Consider the following 18,347-nt stretch of genomic DNA (forward strand, 5'->3'; position numbering starts at 1 on the left):
CGAACAAATGAACAAACAAATGAACAAACAAATGAACATTATCAGACCACATCCCCAGTTATAATTAATTACATGTAGTTTCTCTTACAATATGATGATGTCATCTGTTCCTAAGCAACTGTCACTGCCTTGACAACAGAACACAGACCCTTCATGAGGAGATCCAGACACTGAAACACCAGCTCCAGAACATGTTAGTATCTCTGCAGCAGCACGACCTTTAACCTCTTCAAAAGCACGACCTTTAACCTATAGTGCCTGGTTTTGTTTGGACAGTTGTGTTTTAACAGAAGATGTACTGTGTTGTTTTGTTTTAGTTTGTTCCACCTTTTTCACAGTTGTTTTGTTTTGTTTTATTTTGTTTGTGTAAGATGTGTGCTAGCTGGCTGGCCGCAATGTCAAATCCTCAAAAACAAAACAGCAGCTTGAAAAGTTTTACATTACTTACTTAAGACGGAAAATGTACCAAAAGAGTCCTGCACTCTAATGAGAAAAATGTACTTTTGAGCACACTTCAGAAGTTAGACTGTGTACAAAATAATGGTAAAAAATGTACATGTAATTAGCTACCTTTGTTTTCTAGTGCAGCATAAACGCTCTTGATGAAATGTTGACTTCTGAATAAGTTTTGAAACTTATAAGCAATGGTTATAAATATGCAATATGTTGTATATATATCCGTAAGTTAATAACATTATTGATATGTTAAAATTTATGTTCTCACTTATTTTATGCAGTAATAACTTAATATTCTCAGTTATTCTCAAAAACTCATTTGTTACATCAAAAGGGTCCAAAGCTTTATTGTATCACTTAACGGTATTTAAAGTCATGTGTGTAAGATGAAATTTGACTAAGGCTGAAATATTCCATAAGTTGTCAAGGCCTGCAGCACACAGACTATTGCTGTTTATTCATAATCAACTTATTTATTTTCCAGCACAAAATATGTGCACCTAAGTTATTCTAAAGCACCTTGTTGCACATTCCAATTTATTTATCTTTTATATAATTATACCTCAATATTGACAGAATATTATATTTCCTGAATATTTTTATGTTTTCTATTTTATTTGTTTTATTTCAAAAATCTATGTTCTCATGATCTTCTCTACTATGTGATTTGTATGGGCTGGTCCATTTTGAAATGTAAAGGGGGGTTACAGTCTGAAACAGTTTTTTTTACCCTTTCATATCATTGCTTTTATATCAACAAGCCAAAAGGAGACCATTCTTGTTCAGTGTACAGCTGTTTCAACCATTCCTACCCTGCTAACAGGGCAAACAAGGTAAGGTGCAATGGTCAGAGCAAACTTGAGTTGGACAAGGATGGATCTTAAGCTATCAATTTTGGCAGTATGTATTAAGTTATTCCAAACCTGTTTGTTTCATTTTGACTGCGCTCCCCAGCACATTTAGAATGGACCAGCCCCCACATTGTACTTGATTTTATTTTCTGTGCCTGTTTGCTTGGATCAGTTTGCGATGATGTGATTTTGCTGTGATTTGTGGTGATTTGGAGCAGTGTAGTGCCGACTGTTCTGTTGTGAGGTGGCCTCACGGTGCACGACTCAGGCTGAGTACACCTGCATGACCCCTGACCCTTGTCTGGAGTGCCTGAGTATTCTTTCTTAGCAATTTTACTGAATAGTGTGCAATTTTACTAGCAGGTGTAGAAATATTATTATTACTATAATCATTATTATCATTAGCATTTTTACCTCACTAGCAAGATTTTAAAGTTTATTTGTACATTGCTAAGCATTCTACTAGTAAAAAGATTGTCAAGTATACTAAATAATGAAATTGAACAGTATTAAGTAAGAATTATAAAAGTAATATTGCGTTGTATTTGGTGAAATTGCTAAGAAGACCTAGGCACCCCTGCTTGCGTAGCCTCTGTAATGTGCTGTTTTCTAATGGCTTCTAATTTCTAGAACACTTGGCTGCCAGCCATGTCAATTAGAAAACAGCATATATTCAGGCAAATAATGATGATACCAAAGCATAAAGGATAGAGTAAAAGCACTGGAGAAGTCACAACAACGGTGGCAGGTACAAGTGTGGTCATGAGGGCTTCCTTGGGGTTTAAGTAGCACCTGGTGTTGTCTCACGCCTCTGCACTCTGCATGGGGGTTACTGCATGCTCGAAAAGCATCTTGTGGATTGATGAGATTTTTTTCCGATGAAGAGGACTTGATCACCTGATATGTTTTCTATTGTTTTATAAAAAAATTCATGTAATGTATTTGTTGTCTTTTCTTGTACACTTTGTTGTTGTTGCATTGCTTATTTCAAGCTCCACATGTACATGTATTATCGAGTCTCTCTTTGCACTCCACAGCAAGACCGATCAGCCGGGAGGAGCCAGTTGCCATGGGAACAGTATGGGATAAAACAGCTTGAAATTCTGCGTCTTAGTCGTTGGTAGAAGTAACTACTGTAATTTCTTCAGGCCATTCTTGTAAACCTAGGAGATAAAGGCTCGGTAAGGGCTGTAGGATGAATATTATGTACTTGAGTACTTGAATAGTACTTGAATATTATGAACATGTTGTTGCTAGCTATTTTCACCGTACTTGAGTTCATACTTCTTATTCACATGATATACATGTAAGTGTAGTATAGTGTCACGTAAAATGCAATTTCCAAAGAGCTTCTGGCAGTGATGAAATAGAACAGAATTGTGAATTCCAAAATCACAACAAAGCATAAGTCTGAGTGGCTACTTGAGGAATTTAATGTGGAAATGATGTCATCCTTGTCACTTGTAATAATTTCTGGTAACTACCACTGGCTGGGAGATACAATATTTAGCAATTAAAACGGAAGAGAGCAAAGTTGTACAGAAACAACCAGTGCCAGGAATCAGTGACGGTCCATTATAGCAATAACTGTTCTTGTCCTACTGTAAACAACCAGTTGTTAATAATGTTATAAGGAACAATTGATCCTGTCTACAGGAATTGAATGTGAAAATATGTAAGATAGATGTGAATATTAAACTATTGTGATATACATGTGCAATGTACTGTGTTCCCGTTTTCCCTAGCCCCTAGGAGATCACTGAAATTTACAGGCATTCACTATTATGGCAAACCATTATTTTTCACAGTGACCTCTGTGAAACTGAAACTACCTGTGAAACTGAAACTACCTGTGGAATCATGACATTGCAAATTGTTTGAAACAAAAATTAAAAGACAGCAAAATCCTTCTTCCTCCTTTAGATTGAATTTTACTGTATCATCTATAACAATATGTCATTATTAATGGTATGTAAATGTTTTTAGTAATTTATGGTTGGTAAATAGTATTCATGATTTTTGTGGGTGGGAAACCTACAAGGGAGTACCATAAAACTGAATAAAGAAATTCAAAATTAGCCCAACCTCTGTTAGGAGAGTAAAAAAAAAAAAGGAGGCAAACACTTCTTTCAATATCATGCATCCTGTTTATTATATATTAGATATGGCACACATTCAGTTTGGTATTTCTATACAGTGGCCAGAAGCTAGTCAACGCATCAACACACGCTCAATGCAAAAATCCCTAACGAAAGGTACAATAAGTAATTTGCTATTCATTTTTATCAGAAAGCTGTCCCCTCCCAATTTTTCTGTGCAAGAGTTCATCCCCTTGATATTCTAAATTACCTGCTGACATTTTTGTTAGATCCACATTGAATTATCACTATATTATACCATGCATTTGTGTTAACAGCAGAAATATATATGACACCTGTGAAATGTTTCACAAGGTTGGTAGATATGACTGTCACCTTTCTCAGTTGTTATTGTCCGTGCTTTATGTCTATTTCACCGCTAGACATGGGCTCAAGGTGCTGTACTCTGCTTGGTACTTAGAGAACAGTCTCTGTTCACTCACTGGTGCTTTAATGATCGTCTGATGCTCTGCCCATGCGTGCTTTGAAAGTGTTTTTCTTTAATATTACTTCTTGTCAAATCTTGTTGCGGCCAGTCTACTTATTTGGAGAAAGCCTTGTACGTCACCTCATTAATTCTATCCCCCAGGCACTCCCTTGACATTCCTGCCAATGTTTCCAAGTCAACTGTCCTTGTTTCTAGTTCGGTGTGCTGCATGTTCGGTGTATGCTGCCGTTTTAGAGCTGTTGTCTTTCCCTTTCGTATGTTGCACACTTGTAAATGTTCTGTACTTTCTCTTCATCCACATGTTGTGCAGTCTGTTGTGCAGTCCGGGGGCACTGCAGGGCCAATCCAGTTTCAGTAGGCGTTCAAGTCTGTGTGGCCGCTAACAAATTGATTTATTGAGATCTGTGCATGTCTTCTCATACCAATGCTCATTATTTGCATGTGCCCACTTGTAGGTTGTATCTCATTTCTTCTGTTCATCTTTGTTCTGCTAGTTTCTCAGTGATTACATAAAATCTGTATTTTTTCTGAACAACACAGGTTTCTTTAGTCCTTATACAGATTTCCGTCTAATATCATAGAATAAAATCACCAGCACTGCACAAGCTACATAATAAAATCAACTTCTATCTCTTTCCATTTTCATTCAAGAAAACAGTAAACTACAATGATAGAGAAACTGTCACACCCTTTGCAATCAATCCGAACACATGTTGCTGCTGATACACGAAGCTGATTGTCTCCTTGCTTTCTTCAAATCAAAACTACTTGTAAACATGTTGTTAATACCTTTAGTCATTATAATGAAAGATCTAAGACAATAAAATGGACAAGCAACTGAACTAAAACAAACTAAAAAAAATTTCCAGTGTCACAGAAGATGGTAACGTTTCTATACAAATGTATAAAATGCATGCCTATTGTGTTGTCGGTACAGTATCCTCACTTATTGTCGGGTGCTTGTTGGCGTTGCTCTAGCTTCTTCAGTCGACTTGCCGGATTTTACGTCAGATTCCTCGTTGTCGTCTTCGTCGTTGCTCTCTTCTCTCTCATCTTGGATGTCAAGCTTTTTAAGTAGGGCGGTTATCTCTTCATCCGACATTTTGTTGACGTTCAAGATACGCTTCAGTAGCTGGAAGTGAGGGAAATCATCTTCCGTTTTTCCTTCTGGCAAGTCGAGTACTGTAGAGGTGATGCGTACCACGTTTGGGTTGCGGCAGTCATATTGCTCCAGGCTCGGATCGGCCGGACCTGGTCCGATGTACTTGGCCCTCACCGTTGCATTTATTTGGTGGAGCTTGACGATTGCACCGCCCTGCAGCTCCACGATCACCATCATTCCTGGGATGTAGGCATCCCTCCCACGTCCCGCTTCTTCCAGCTCGTTCTCTATGTGGAAATGCGGGTACAGACGGTCAAAGCTGGCGCTTATCTCCTTGGCTTGGACCGCGTTGTCAACGAGTCGCAGCTGGTCCAAGGGCACGCCTTGTGGCCTCTTGCGGAAGTAGCCAGCCCTAGCTCGATTTAGATTAGGAGCCTTTCCGTCGAAATTTGGGTCATGTAGGTGTTCTAGATAGGTGGACCTTAACAGGAAGGCTCTGAGGGTACTTCCCAGCGTGCGCGAGAACCCATTAGAACCACCAAACAATTCGTTCTTCCGGGTTGCGCTTCGCAGGCCGCTGTTCCCAACCCTCACGGTGCAAACATGCTGAAGACGTTCGCCGTTATGCAATTCGCTTATCGCATTCATGACGACTTGAAATGAAGGATCCACATCAAGGAAGCACACCATTGTAGGTGCAGTCGCCGCCGCCATGGTGCCTCAGTACCTGTCGGGTTGTGCAGAGACTCGCAAGACGCGGCGTGCCCACGCCAAGTCCGACCAATCAGCGATTGGCAAATGACTTGAACAGGTAAACACTGCAACGGTCGGTTAACGTCGGCGTATGTAACCTATGAATGCAGGTATTGTGGACATCGCCTTGACTACGTTGTCACAGAAGCTCATCCTTGGCCCCCTTTGTCACAACAGAAAGGCGCTGTGCTTAAAAAGAAAAAAAGCCTGTACCTTTGGATGGTTATCAAATTATCTTAAAACATTTGTCCCGTAGAAAATATCAACGATGCGGGAAATCGTTTGTTCAAGAGTAAGGTCTTTTCCAAAGATCATTATTGACTACGTGATGGGTCAAAATAACTTTGAACCTAAGATTGAGTTGACAACTAAGGACTAAGGTCTGACTATTTATGTTTTTATTTATTGGTTAAGCATGTACATGCCAGGGTTACCCAACTAGCCGGAGGCTATTACTGAGGGCGAACGCATGTGTGGTCATGGGACTGTAGGTTTTGGACCATTGCACACCGGGACATGCCCCTACCTACTCTTTTCGATAAGTGCGGTGGGTTCTTTTACGTGCTAGAGGTGTGGCTCTCCTCAAACACGGGACCTCCATTTAGCGTTCTATCCGAGGGACGTCTCTAACCGAAGCTAGGTACTCATTTACACCTGAGTGAAGTGAGGAAAGTCGTGTGAAGTGCCTTTCCCAAGGGCACAGCATCGGAGCATATCGGTGGTTTCGAACCCGGGACCTCTCGGTTGTGGGCGAAACACCCTACTGATTGCGCCACGCGGTCTTCAATTGTTCGATTTCTCAAGCTACCCACGTTCTCGATCTACATTAGTTAGCTTTTGATTATGGTTCACTCGAAAATAGTGACCCTCTATGTTTTAGCCACATCACTAACCTGATGTACCATCCATGGGTATGCAAGGTATCACTAACTAGAGAACACATACGTAGACATATTTGTAATTCTTCCACATTTCCCGACATAAAAGCTATCTCACAAAACAAAGACAACAGCATGCCCAGGACAAAATGTAGTGCCACTGCAATTCCAGGGAAAGACGCAAGGACGCCCATTTTCGACCTTGAACGTCGTCCCAACACCTACCCACGTACCAAGTTCCATCACAATCCATCAGAGCTTCTTAATCTATTGCTGGACAAAATATGCGGAAACACAAACAAGCAAACAGACACAAAGAGAAACAAACAAACAAACAAACAGACGCACTGAAAAAATACTCCCATTTTCGATTTCACAGAGGTAACAACTCACTCGTTCACTCTATCATCATCAAAAACAAAATTACTAATGCTCCAGCAGGGAATGCCGGTTGTCAGTTTCAGTGCTAGAGGCAGGTGAGAATGTATCGAGAACGACAGTGGTTTTGTGTTTGTCTTTAACGTCATGCAGTGTCTTTGTTGGTTGGTTACAGTCATAGTTTCACTACAATAACGCAATACGTGTATACAGAGTTCTTTCTTTCAGCACACTGACACATACACTGACACCCAAAATGACGAGAGGACTGCCTTTTACCACGACACCAGTGTAACTCAAGGTTTCGCCGATCAGACCATAACATAATACTATATATACATATACAGGCCTGGTAAAAATGAGGTACCACACAGAAGCATGGTTCCAAAGCGTCACCTAGCGGTTTTTTCATGACTCGGTGAGCTGAGCATTTGTGAAGCATATTCAGCAAAGAGAGCGAGAAATTTATCCATGCCAATCTGAAATACCTGACCATCCTTCTCCTGTATCTCCGACAGTTTTCTTTACAAATCAGACGAATCAAGGTGAAGGTCTGAAACTTGTAAGCATTTCTACCAAATATGCAGTTGCGTACTACAGAAGCAACACACGCACACATACACATACACACACGCACACACACACACATACACACGCGCACACACAGTTACGTACTACAGAATCAACACGCACACACACACATACACACACACACACGCACACACACATGCACACAGTTACGTACTACAGAATCAACACGCACACACACACATACACACACACACACGCACACACACATGCACACAGTTACGTACTACAGAAGCAACACGCACACACACACACACTCACACACACGCACACACACACATGCACACGCACACACACACGCACATCACACACACACACATACATACACACACGCGCGCACACACACACACACACACACAAATGTTAAGGCTAAAATAATAGGGATAAGCGTAATGTACTACATGTGTTGTCATTTTTCTCGGGAGGGCACTGAACTGTTACTTAGTATTGTCTATAAACAGTACGTCATTACACATTTCTTTGACAAGGGCGTTGAAGTGTTTTTCGCCAATTAGGTCAATCATCGCCGTTAGTTTAGCTTTTTGTGCTTTGCACTTTTTGTGGAGCACCACCACCACCGGCCGCCTTAGGCGTGCACCCTGGGCGTGATACCCAGACCGGGTCTTGCCCAGTAATATAGATACGATAAAAAAGAATAATGATGCGGTTTTCATGATTTCTGTGGATGGGAAATTTACAAGACAGCAACATTAAACTTGTGGGAAAAATCAACATGAGCAACTTTGTATGATGCCGGCATCATTCGAACAAGTTTTATTTGTGACTTTAAAACAACATCAATACTTTACAAAGTTTGAACAGCAATCTTGCTCATAAGACACCTTAAACAATACCAAAGTATTTATTTATTTATTTACCAAAGTATTTAAAGAAATGATATAAAAAAAACAAAAGTAGCTATATCTTTAAGAATGTGTCTATACGGTACACTGAAAACTTGGATAAGCCTTGCAGACAGTCTTTGGTATTGAATTCCTATCCAAACAAAAATCTCACATGGCTTGGATCTTTTCATGAGGTTAAAGCCCCCTCTCACCGGACCCGCGGCACGCTGGCGGCATCGCTGCGGCCGATCGAATTGACAAAGCACTCAACGAATTTCATCGACAAAGAGCGAATCTTTTTAAGCTTTGTGTGTTTTGTTGTCTTTTTGGTCATACTTGTACGTTTTGAATAATATTCCATTAGAAAGTCAAGGGTAACACAAATCCAATTTAGGACGCAGCGACGCCGCCAGCGCGCCGCGGGTCCAGTGTGAGGGGGGGCTTATGAAAGCAGCCCAGTACTAATCTCCAAGCAGATCTATAGGTTGCGAAGACCGTATCCAACTGGTAGAAGAAGTATGTTTTGCAATACAAGCTCCTTCTTCCAGTTCGATACGGTCTTTGCAATCCATTGGGTCTGCTTGGAGGCTAGCCCAGTACGTTCCACATTACAGCGACAATGGCTGGATTTACAAATGCGTTTTTGGAGTTGTCTCCAAGTCGCGCAGTTAACTGCAAGTCAATCAAAAAAGCCCAGCCATGCATTGTCGAAGCATTGCACATAGTTAGTTAACACGACTCTCAGTCCTTTGCACGAGTCCCGATGATAGTAGTCTTTTGTGGTGGAAGGTGCAATATAACGTGCGATGATCGCTAGTATGGAGATGTGCTCTCAAAATACTGATTACAAAAGGACACTTTATCCAACAATTCGAGGTTTTGCCTACATTCTCCGGGCGAGATGACGTTCTTTTCACTGTATATTGTATCAAATCACCAACTAGTTTTGCATCAATGAATCGCTTAGCAGCTCACGTCTGAAAGACTTTGAATTGGTTGATCTAAAACTTCATTTTCCACTTCTCCGATTGTTGATGGTAACACCTCTCTCCGCACACGTTTTGAAGTCTTGGAATTAGATCAGTGCTGGTAACGGCTTCATAGTTTTGCTGTGTCGTTTGCCATCCTGGCTTTTTGCGGCAGTTTTCCAACTGGAAATCGCAATGTTCCCGTTGATCGCCAGAATGACGGGTATGATGACACGGAAACCTCACGTTCAATTCCACGCATTCTCTCAGATTTCACGTCGTAGCTCCATGGTGACAGTGTCTATGCACTTTTTTTCCACACATATAAATGTATTTTTCCAAACTCAGTTCCACGCCCTCCCCCACTTCACCACCACACACTCTCCGGGCCGCAACGTCAGCGCCTTCAGGTCCAACATCTCCCCCTCCCTGTCCATGTCGCTCGTCAGGACAACAGCGGCCTCTTTCGGCCAGCCGTCCCACCAGGAATAGTAACTGTGCGTCTCCGACTTTCCACCTAGGTTCATCGCCACGAGGTACGTGGGTCTCCCGCGAAGCGCCCGCGAAAACGCGAAGATGTTGGGCGTGGAGAGGAAGTACCGAATCGTGCCGTAAAGGAAAGTCGGCTCCTTTCTCAGCTCCACCAGGGCGCGGAAGAGGTGTAGGGTGGACCGCGGGTGTACCTTTTGGACCTGGGGGACAAGACATGTGTTATGTGACAAAATCTAGAACAAAAACTGGATGCATTTCTATAATGCTACATGTAGAATTCATTTCTTAGCGAATTCGCTCATAATATAGATGAATTCATCTCTACAATGGGATGAAAAATGGAGATACTTTACGTATCGAGCGACATCCGTCACGCAGGCTTCTTTAACGTCAAAGAATAAAGATGGATTTATCTATAGATATCATATACCTTCATCACTGTACCGTTTTCCAACTGTCGTTTTGCCTTAAGATTGTATCCAACACACCTGTACGTTGACTCTGTGGTAGTTGTCGTGTAGCGGTAACCACGGTTTGACCCCTGCCTCCGTGAAGCCCGCGTTCTCCGTGCGGTTCCACTGCATGGGTGTGCGCTCCGGGTCGCGACTCTTAGTCTCGTACGTCTCCTGAAACATGTAGATAATCAACATGCGTGTTTTGAACTAGCCTCTAGCAGACTCCATGGGTAGGTCTCATGCTGTACTCCCAGGCCGACTTATTCCTTTGGCATGGTATGTCTATTTGGCCAGTTTCTATTATTTTTCCAGCGACCTATGGAGTTTCGTAGAGGCCAATATTAGATGGGTTATTCCGCTCTTCTTTTCAAATTGTTTCGTTTGATACCTGTTCCTAGTGATGTGAGTCGAACTGAGAAAAGCGAAAACCCCTAGGAAGACCTACAAAATCGGAGGAAAAAAGCCAAAAGGAAAGTGTCGTGAACCAAAATCCCGACACAACAGAAACAACTTCTTTAGAAATAACTTATCTATTTAGGACTGTTTAATTCCTCAATTTTGTTTTATTTGCTTTTAGTCAAAGACAGGGACAATGTGGCAATGCACACAAATAACTTATTTCAAGTGCTACATACAAGGAACACAAGTTCTTACCGGGTTATTGAGTGCGAATGTGTCCCTTGTGTCGTTGTACGACACCCGGGCGTCCTCCATGCCGATCTCGTCGCCATAGTAACAGAACGGCGTTCCGGGAAGCAGCAGTAGCAGCATGTTCGCCGCGCGTGCGTACTGAGGTCCTACCCGGCTCGCCACGCGGTGGTTGTCATGATTACCGATCTGAGACGAACGAAAGAATTCAGATAAAATCTGGTTTGGACTAAATAGTATTGAATTCTAATTATTGATATTGCCAGCATGCTAACAAACTCTAGCAAGGCTTCTTAATGTATATGTGAGCCCCAAGAAAAAAATCACATAACAGGAGAATATGTCGTTATTGACATGTAACAGTCGACGATGGAGCACGCTTTTGGATAGCAAAACTCCTCCAAAAAGAGAAACTTTTAAACAATTTTGACCAAAAAAAAGTTATAGGTCTGCAGAGGATGCTAATCATGTCATTCACAAATCAAGTTTGTGGGGCAAAAGAATGACCACCCTCACCACCCAATTTGGCCATTCCCCGTCCGTCATGTTGGACATCCAGCTCTCCACCAATCCGCGCGTGTGGTTTCCCGGCGCATGCCCACCGGAGCCCAGGCCGAGAAGGTTAAAGTTGAAGGTCATGTCGGCTTCTTTGTTGTACGTCATCAGCACCTTCATGTCATCATCGTACACTTCCGTGACTATGAACCTGTTAGTTGCCAATGGAAACGCATGTTACATCGAGATTCACCGGGATCTAAGATATATTCTTCGTGTTATGGCATAAATAATATGACTAGTTTGTGTAGGTCAATAATACACCTGCAGCTTAAACTTTAGATCTAACGCGACTGCTCAATGCAAGACCAGGAAACCACTTCTGGGCACTGAACTAAGTAAATTGATTGATTGATTGCTTGATTGATTGGATGAGAATATCAGAATATTGCAAATTCATGCCCGTAGGCTAATTGCATGTTGACAACAATGTCGAGGTACAAACATAAAGTGAAACATAAGGCATACATGAATGTGATACAATATCATACTATATTGCTACGTTACTATGTCGATGTGCAAGGAAATGATGGTGAACGCTGGTTTTGACGGTTTGCGGGTTGTATTCGAGGGGGAAACAATTGTCAAGGAAAGAGTTCTGCTGTCCGTGGAAATAAGATCACTGTTGTCGAAGGACATTGAGACTGGTTCTCAATCATAGTAAAACAAGTAGTGAGAGTTCAGCAGATAAATGGCCATGAAAGTATCTGTAAAATTCAAATTCAAACACACCTGGCGGACCCTTTCCTGCTGTACTCGTCCATGAGTGACTTCCACTCCCGGATGACGGCGTGGGTTTCCGCCAGGTTTGTGGTCCAGGGATGGAGCAGGCTGCCGTACTGCTCCTGGGCATATACAAAAATACTCCAGTAAGTCCCGTACGAATTCATTTCTTATAGTTTTCGTGTCTATTTCGAGCAGTTCAAGTGAGATAAAGAACATTTATAGCCTAAAGGGGGCTAAACTCAAAATTGAAAAAAAAAAATTAAAGCCTACTTTACTTTGCTAAATAAACCCCAAAGACATGTTCTCTCTTGTTTTACGGCGCGAGTTGCAAATTAATGACTTGGAGTCGACTCCGAAAACGCGTGTGTAAACCCAGCCAAAGAGAAGCGACTAGGCGTCTCGTACCAGTGTTTCGTCCGGCTCCGGCACGTATCCGGCGTTGGGCGGCTCGTCCTGAGACAGGTCCGCCGCCTCCACCAGGTGTTTCACGGCGTCCAGCCGGAACCCGTCCACACCCTTCTCCAACCAGAATCGAAGAACGTTCTGGGGAGAAAATTGTCATATTAACGGAACGTACACACGAACACATGCTGACAAATACTTCAATATCTGGGGGACGTCAATACATTACATCTTGTATCAAAGTTAAACTGCAATGTCCAACACAAGAATTTGTCCTATCTGCATAATGTGACGTCACAGAGACAGTAGATTGCTCATTCCTTGATAAGGACTGGAGTTGATCAGTCGAAAATTTGGCTATGTCCAAATTCTTGTGTTGGAAATTGCAGTTTAACTTTGATACAGAACGACTTCTACCATCACAGGTAAACATTCAAGTGGATACAATACATATTTACTGATGTTAGCCTTCATTGTTTGGTTACACTGAAGATACAGAGGACGGAGATGGGGAAAATGGTATATTGTAGAATTTTGAGACGCATCTGTTTCTAGCTAGTTTACCTCCATATGTCTCCTGACGTCAGGACACCGGAAGTTCAAGTCAGGTTGTTCCGGTAAGAACTGGTGAAGGTACCACTGGTCACGTGACGCGACGTACGTCCACGCCGGGCCTCCGAACACGCTCACCTGCACGGGAATGTGATCGCGTAAAAATATTAGTTAAGATCGATATCCTTCCCACACCTTTCCGTGTATAGAGGCGGTGTCCATCTCCGTTGCATAACCTTTGAGTCACACAGGCCATTACAATAGGGACCCAGAACATATGTTCAACTCTCATTCTCTCTCAGTGTTGATAATGAGTGCTAAGCAGAAAAAGCAGTATGTACCATTTTTTTGGATGACCCGGCCGGGGATTGAACCCCCGACCTTCCGAATGCCAGGCGAAGAAATCCTCAAGTGACGGACTCTGAATAGATTCGATCGAGGGACGTTACAAGCTTTCTGACACACTTGATCCGATATGGGTTCGAGGTAGGTTATAGGTACGGTTTATGTTTACTATGACATAAATAGATATTAATCTTATAAATGAGTTTTACCCAGTTGTTGGGCGGCCCCCCGCCCCGTCCGTCCGCCCAGACGTAGTAGTGCCTGTACGGGTTGGACTCGTCCCGACTGCGCGAGCTCCAGACGAACCAGTGGTGCTGGTCGCTCGTGTGGTTCGGCACGAAGTCAAGGATCAGCCTCATGTCTGCAAAACAAGAGACGCAACTTAGTTTTTGCTCGTGCTTCCCTTTCTACTAGAGGCTAACACCGCTACGACCGCTAACACCCCCCCCCCCCATTCTACTAGGACGGAGCTCTCGCCGCGCGTTCTCTGCGACCTAAAATTGACCAGAGCGCTCAACGATTTTTTGTAGATAAAGAACGAACCTATTATGTTTTGCGTGTTTTGTTGTGTTTTCAGTCATATTTTCACATTTTGCATCTTATTCCAAGTATAAAATCCAACTTTACACAAATCTAGCTAAGGTCGCAGCGCGGTCGCAGTGAGAGTGCCGTCTGGTGGAATGGGAGCCTAAGCGACCAAAAAATGGAGAGAGCCCTAAATGAATTTCATAGATAAAGATTTAACGCTTTTCTAAACGTTTTGTGTGCCTTGGTGTCTTTGAAATCATACTGTCACGATCATATTCAATCGTAAAACCAAAAGTCACACAAATCACATTTTGGTCAAAGAGGGCACGAGTATGCATCGACCGTTTCAAATGGCAACGACCGTTTGCGAGATGCGCGTCGCCGGCTTAGTGGATACTTCTCGTTACCTCTGTCATGCAGGGCTTTCAATAAGCTGTCGAAGTCCGCCATGGTGCCGAAGATGGGGTCGATGTCGGTGAAGTCGGACACGTCGTACCCGAAGTCCTTCATGGGGGACCTGAAGATGGGGCTGAGCCAGACGGCGCCCACCCCCAGGTACTCCAGGTAGTCTAGCCGCCTCTCGATACCTGTAAGACATGGTAGAAAGAATGTAAAAGGTAAAGGTAGTCCCATAGCCCTTTTCCTTTTCAGGCTATAAGCGTACGGCTACGGTATAGGAAGGCTTGTACCGCCGTTCAACTGCCTAACCGAAGTCAGGCACCCGTTTTTACACCTGGGTTGACATGGAAAAAAGGCTAATGTAGACCCATATCATTTCTCTTTTTTTTGCGGTCGTAGAGGTAGTTGGTTGTGTCTAAGGTACAGTATTGGAAGGCCTTCATTACTATTCCTCTCCTTCCGCCTTTTACCCATCCGGAGTCAGGTACCCATTTTACACCTGGGTGGAGTGAGGAAAGTAGACGACGTGTTAAGTGCCTTTCCCAAGGAAAGACCGTCTAGACTGGCTAGGAATGCCATTAATCGAACCCGTGAACTCTCGATCTCGTGTCCGCTACCCCAGCCACTCGGCCACTCGACACGCCACGAATGGCCGAGTAAAATATAGATACCGCCACGAATTAAGACATACTCTATACCCGAATTTCTTGGGTTTAAGTTAGCATACGTCGATTGAGCTTAGACATCCTGGCTCATAGTTATCTAACACAAAATAAATAAATCAACTGGACAATTAACGTCTTTTAAGATTTAGACGTTTTTAAAAGATCGGAACCAGTATCTTGCATCAGTGACTGACCCTTTACCGAAAACGCACACGTTAAACAAACATGGGGTAACGTTAAATTTAGCAAAATATAGTAAAATGGTTGACACCCCCACTCTTCGGTCATTATAATCAGAACGTTCTCACGCACTGTGATTTTCGAATTTGTTTTCGGTTGATCGGACTGACCTTGCCTGGCAACTTTACACACAACAAGTCTGGTCGCAATATTCATTTCAGATATTAGCGTTCCTCACAGACACAGTTACTTAGAATTATTGATGTTGTTGTTTGTCATTCGTTGTACCCAGTACAATTGTTGTGCAATCAGTCATTCCTTCGTGTCCTTATCTTATGTCACGTCTGTGAATATACACGAGCAAAACATACTACAAACCTCTGACCTTATAAAGGTACTCGACTTTATTTTGGATCACAATTCTATTTTGGTTTGGTATAAATGCTTCTGTTCAGTTATATATACATGTCGTACTTTATATGGCGTATCATATAATCTATGTTGTAATTTCTGTTATGTAACTTAGTAAGCACCATTTTGTCCTATGTTCTTGTGTTCTATATCTGGGCCCCCTTGGCATTGACAAATTTTTGTTGGGGCTGCCCAGATGTTATGGAGATAAGATAAACACATAGATAAATAGATAAATAAATAAATAAAATAGATAAACACGTTCGGCTGTAAGACAACACTACGTACCCCCGAGGTCACCAATCCCGTCGCCGTTGCTGTCCTGAAATGACCTGGGGTAGATCTGGTAGATGACCGCCCGCTGCCACCAGTGTAGCTCCGGCCTGGGCTGGCTCCGGTAGGAGTAGATCACTGCCACCGAGCCGAGCGTCAGGCTGGCCAGCACGACCGCGCAGAAACACAGCGACGCCCGGTTCAGGACGCGACCGTACCCCTGCCGCCACAGCGACGCCGGTTTCTTCTTCCGAGACGGTCTTAGTAAAACGCCTTCGTCATCATTGTCTGAAGATTGGTAGCTATTATCAGTGTCCTCCTCCCCTCCTGAGTGAACTTGTCTGGCAGTTTGTTTCGGGATGAGGTCCTCCATTTCCCAGTCGTCCCCTTCCATGGCTCGCATGATGGCGGACATAATAATCCCCCCGCACCGCGACACGGGGTCTCTCTCAGTGACGTAAACGTACCCGACCAGAACAACCAGTACAAGCACTACAGAACAGGCGGCCAGGCGTGGCATGTTCCGCTCAGGTAAGGTACGTGCCGCGGGTCATCTGGAACCTGTCAGACAGGTGTGCTACCTGCCCGGTGTCACATTACACACCGGTGTGTGTGGACGGAGGGTTGTGTCAATTGTGTGCTAGGCGGCAACAGGTTTCAACTCTGGCTCACTCCGGACTGAAATGTGGGCATAGACATTGAAGTTCTGAATTTATTACACAACAATCAACATCGTCTACTGCGATATTCTGCAAACCAAACTTCAGTCTTTAATATTGTCACAAAAAGTAGCGAAACATAACTTCACGGACTACAATTGATGCTATTTACAAGTTCTTTTCTTTTCACAAACAAAGTAACAGAACCAAACAAAAAACTAATACACGTAATCTTGTATGGCTCAGAATAGGATTTCTTACAAGCCTTTTGAAGTTCTTCATGTTATTGTTTGTTCGTTTGTGATAAGCCTTCGGGCATGGATTATCGATAAAGTTTCAAGTACTAAATTTTCTAATTGAAACCAATGTCCCAAATATTATGACATGCGTAATGCATTACACACATGTGTCAGAAATTCCAACAAAGACTCACTGTGTAGGTATATAATATCAACCCACAGTGCGTAGACTCTTAGAAAGTAGTTAAGTCTTACCAGGCAAACGTTTAGTCTGTACTTAAGTTGTACTAGAAGTTGCCAGGCTTCGTACAATTGTTATGACTATGTCTCTTGGTAGCCGGTCACGTATACAATATTGCAATGACTTTGACGCGCGCTTAGATTTCAAAGTTAAAGGGTATATAAACATGTAGGCCGCGTTAGAGTTATGTTATAAACTCGACCCCACATCAAATACCGGATTCATGGTTTCCCGTTTATGAGTTTCTATACCAATTCCTCGATCCGAGGAGGTTATTCTACATCAAAAAGTTTTGACTGTCAGTCTAGCGAATGTCGGTAGCGAATCGCAACATTGTCATCTTTTTTATCATCTCGTAATCTCTCTTGTACCAAGGAGGTTCCTATTTTAACCTCCTTGCTTGTACTTTGAACTTTGGAGGCAATTGTGATCAACTTGCAAACTGTGGGAAGGACTGAGATCGTTACGTTATATCGGCTGTGCAGTCCGTCCTAGTAGTGGAAATACTGATCATGACAGGAAAACGTCACAGTCACATCAAAACACCCCTTACTACTAAATATAAGGAACTATGGACCGGTCCACTGCGAGGCCTGTTTTGCGTTAGGCATGGATAATAGTATGGCATAGACTCATTGACAGGACCCAAGCCTGTGATTGCTAACCTCGGTGTGACATAAAATATGAACTCCTATTTCTATGATATACGTTTAATAGCAGGCTGGGACTATTCTGTAACCGTGGCGACTGTTGCAGGCTTCTCTTGCTCGCAGTCTCTCATACATTAACCCGCCCTCGTCCGTTCCAGGACTTCTTACAGTGAAACTGCAAGCAAGAGAAGCCCTGTAACAGTCGCCGCGACTAGGGGTGGTTGCTGCTAGTAGCTCTCAGTACAAACTAATAACATATCAGCAGACAGGAACTCTTCGAGAGAGAGGATGACACGCTAGCTCTGACTGCAGCCTCAAATGCATCGTCAAGGTATAAATCATGAAGACGGCCGGGGCAAAAGTTTCTAACCTTAGCCAATGCATACATGAAGTCTACTACTTTACCTGCCTTTCGCAGAGACAAACCAACTCCTGTTGAGCGCAAACTTGCCCGTGACCGACTGCCCTTGATCGGCACATCCGTCGTCTGTCTCGTGCAGACTGTGACCTCTGACCTGGCAG

General features: G+C 43.0%; 1 protein-coding gene and 1 long non-coding RNA gene across 2 annotated transcripts; one reads left to right on the top strand and one right to left on the bottom strand.

Annotated features, from left to right (window-relative positions):
- Positions 1-143: 143 nt before the first annotated feature.
- LOC136433964 (uncharacterized) lies at positions 144-3,229 on the top strand. The gene is made up of 2 exons (XR_010755679.1): positions 144-193; positions 2,345-3,229. It is a non-coding gene; the product is annotated as an uncharacterized lncRNA (long non-coding RNA).
- Positions 3,230-8,331: 5,102 nt separating this feature from the next.
- LOC136433965 (maltase A3-like) lies at positions 8,332-18,345 on the bottom strand. Its single transcript, XM_066426595.1, has 11 exons — positions 18,231-18,345; positions 16,052-16,714; positions 14,516-14,695; positions 13,790-13,941; positions 13,248-13,373; positions 12,687-12,824; positions 12,288-12,400; positions 11,517-11,706; positions 11,007-11,189; positions 10,386-10,523; positions 8,332-10,097 (listed from the first exon to the last, which is right to left on the bottom strand). The coding sequence occupies exons 2-11, from the start codon at positions 16,554-16,556 to the stop codon at positions 9,750-9,752; spliced, it is 2,073 nt and encodes a 690-aa protein (XP_066282692.1). The 5' UTR covers positions 16,557-16,714; positions 18,231-18,345; the 3' UTR covers positions 8,332-9,749.
- Between the last annotated feature and the right edge of the window lie 2 nt (positions 18,346-18,347).

The sequence above is a fragment of the Branchiostoma lanceolatum genome, chromosome 4 (assembly GCF_035083965.1).
Source record: "Branchiostoma lanceolatum isolate klBraLanc5 chromosome 4, klBraLanc5.hap2, whole genome shotgun sequence".
In the NCBI taxonomy this organism is placed as follows: domain Eukaryota; kingdom Metazoa; phylum Chordata; class Leptocardii; order Amphioxiformes; family Branchiostomatidae; genus Branchiostoma; species Branchiostoma lanceolatum.

Coding starts and splice junctions, on each gene's coding strand:
- LOC136433965 (XM_066426595.1), bottom strand. CDS start 16,556: ATGCCACGCCTGGCCGCCTGTTCTGTAGTGCTTGTACTGGTTGTTCTG. Junction 14,696..16,051: donor CGGGATTGGTGACCTCGGGG/GTACGTAGTGTT, acceptor CATGTCTTACAG/GTATCGAGAGGCGGCTAGAC. Junction 13,374..13,789: donor GGGGGCCGCCCAACAACTGG/GTAAAACTCATT, acceptor ATTCCCGTGCAG/GTGAGCGTGTTCGGAGGCCC.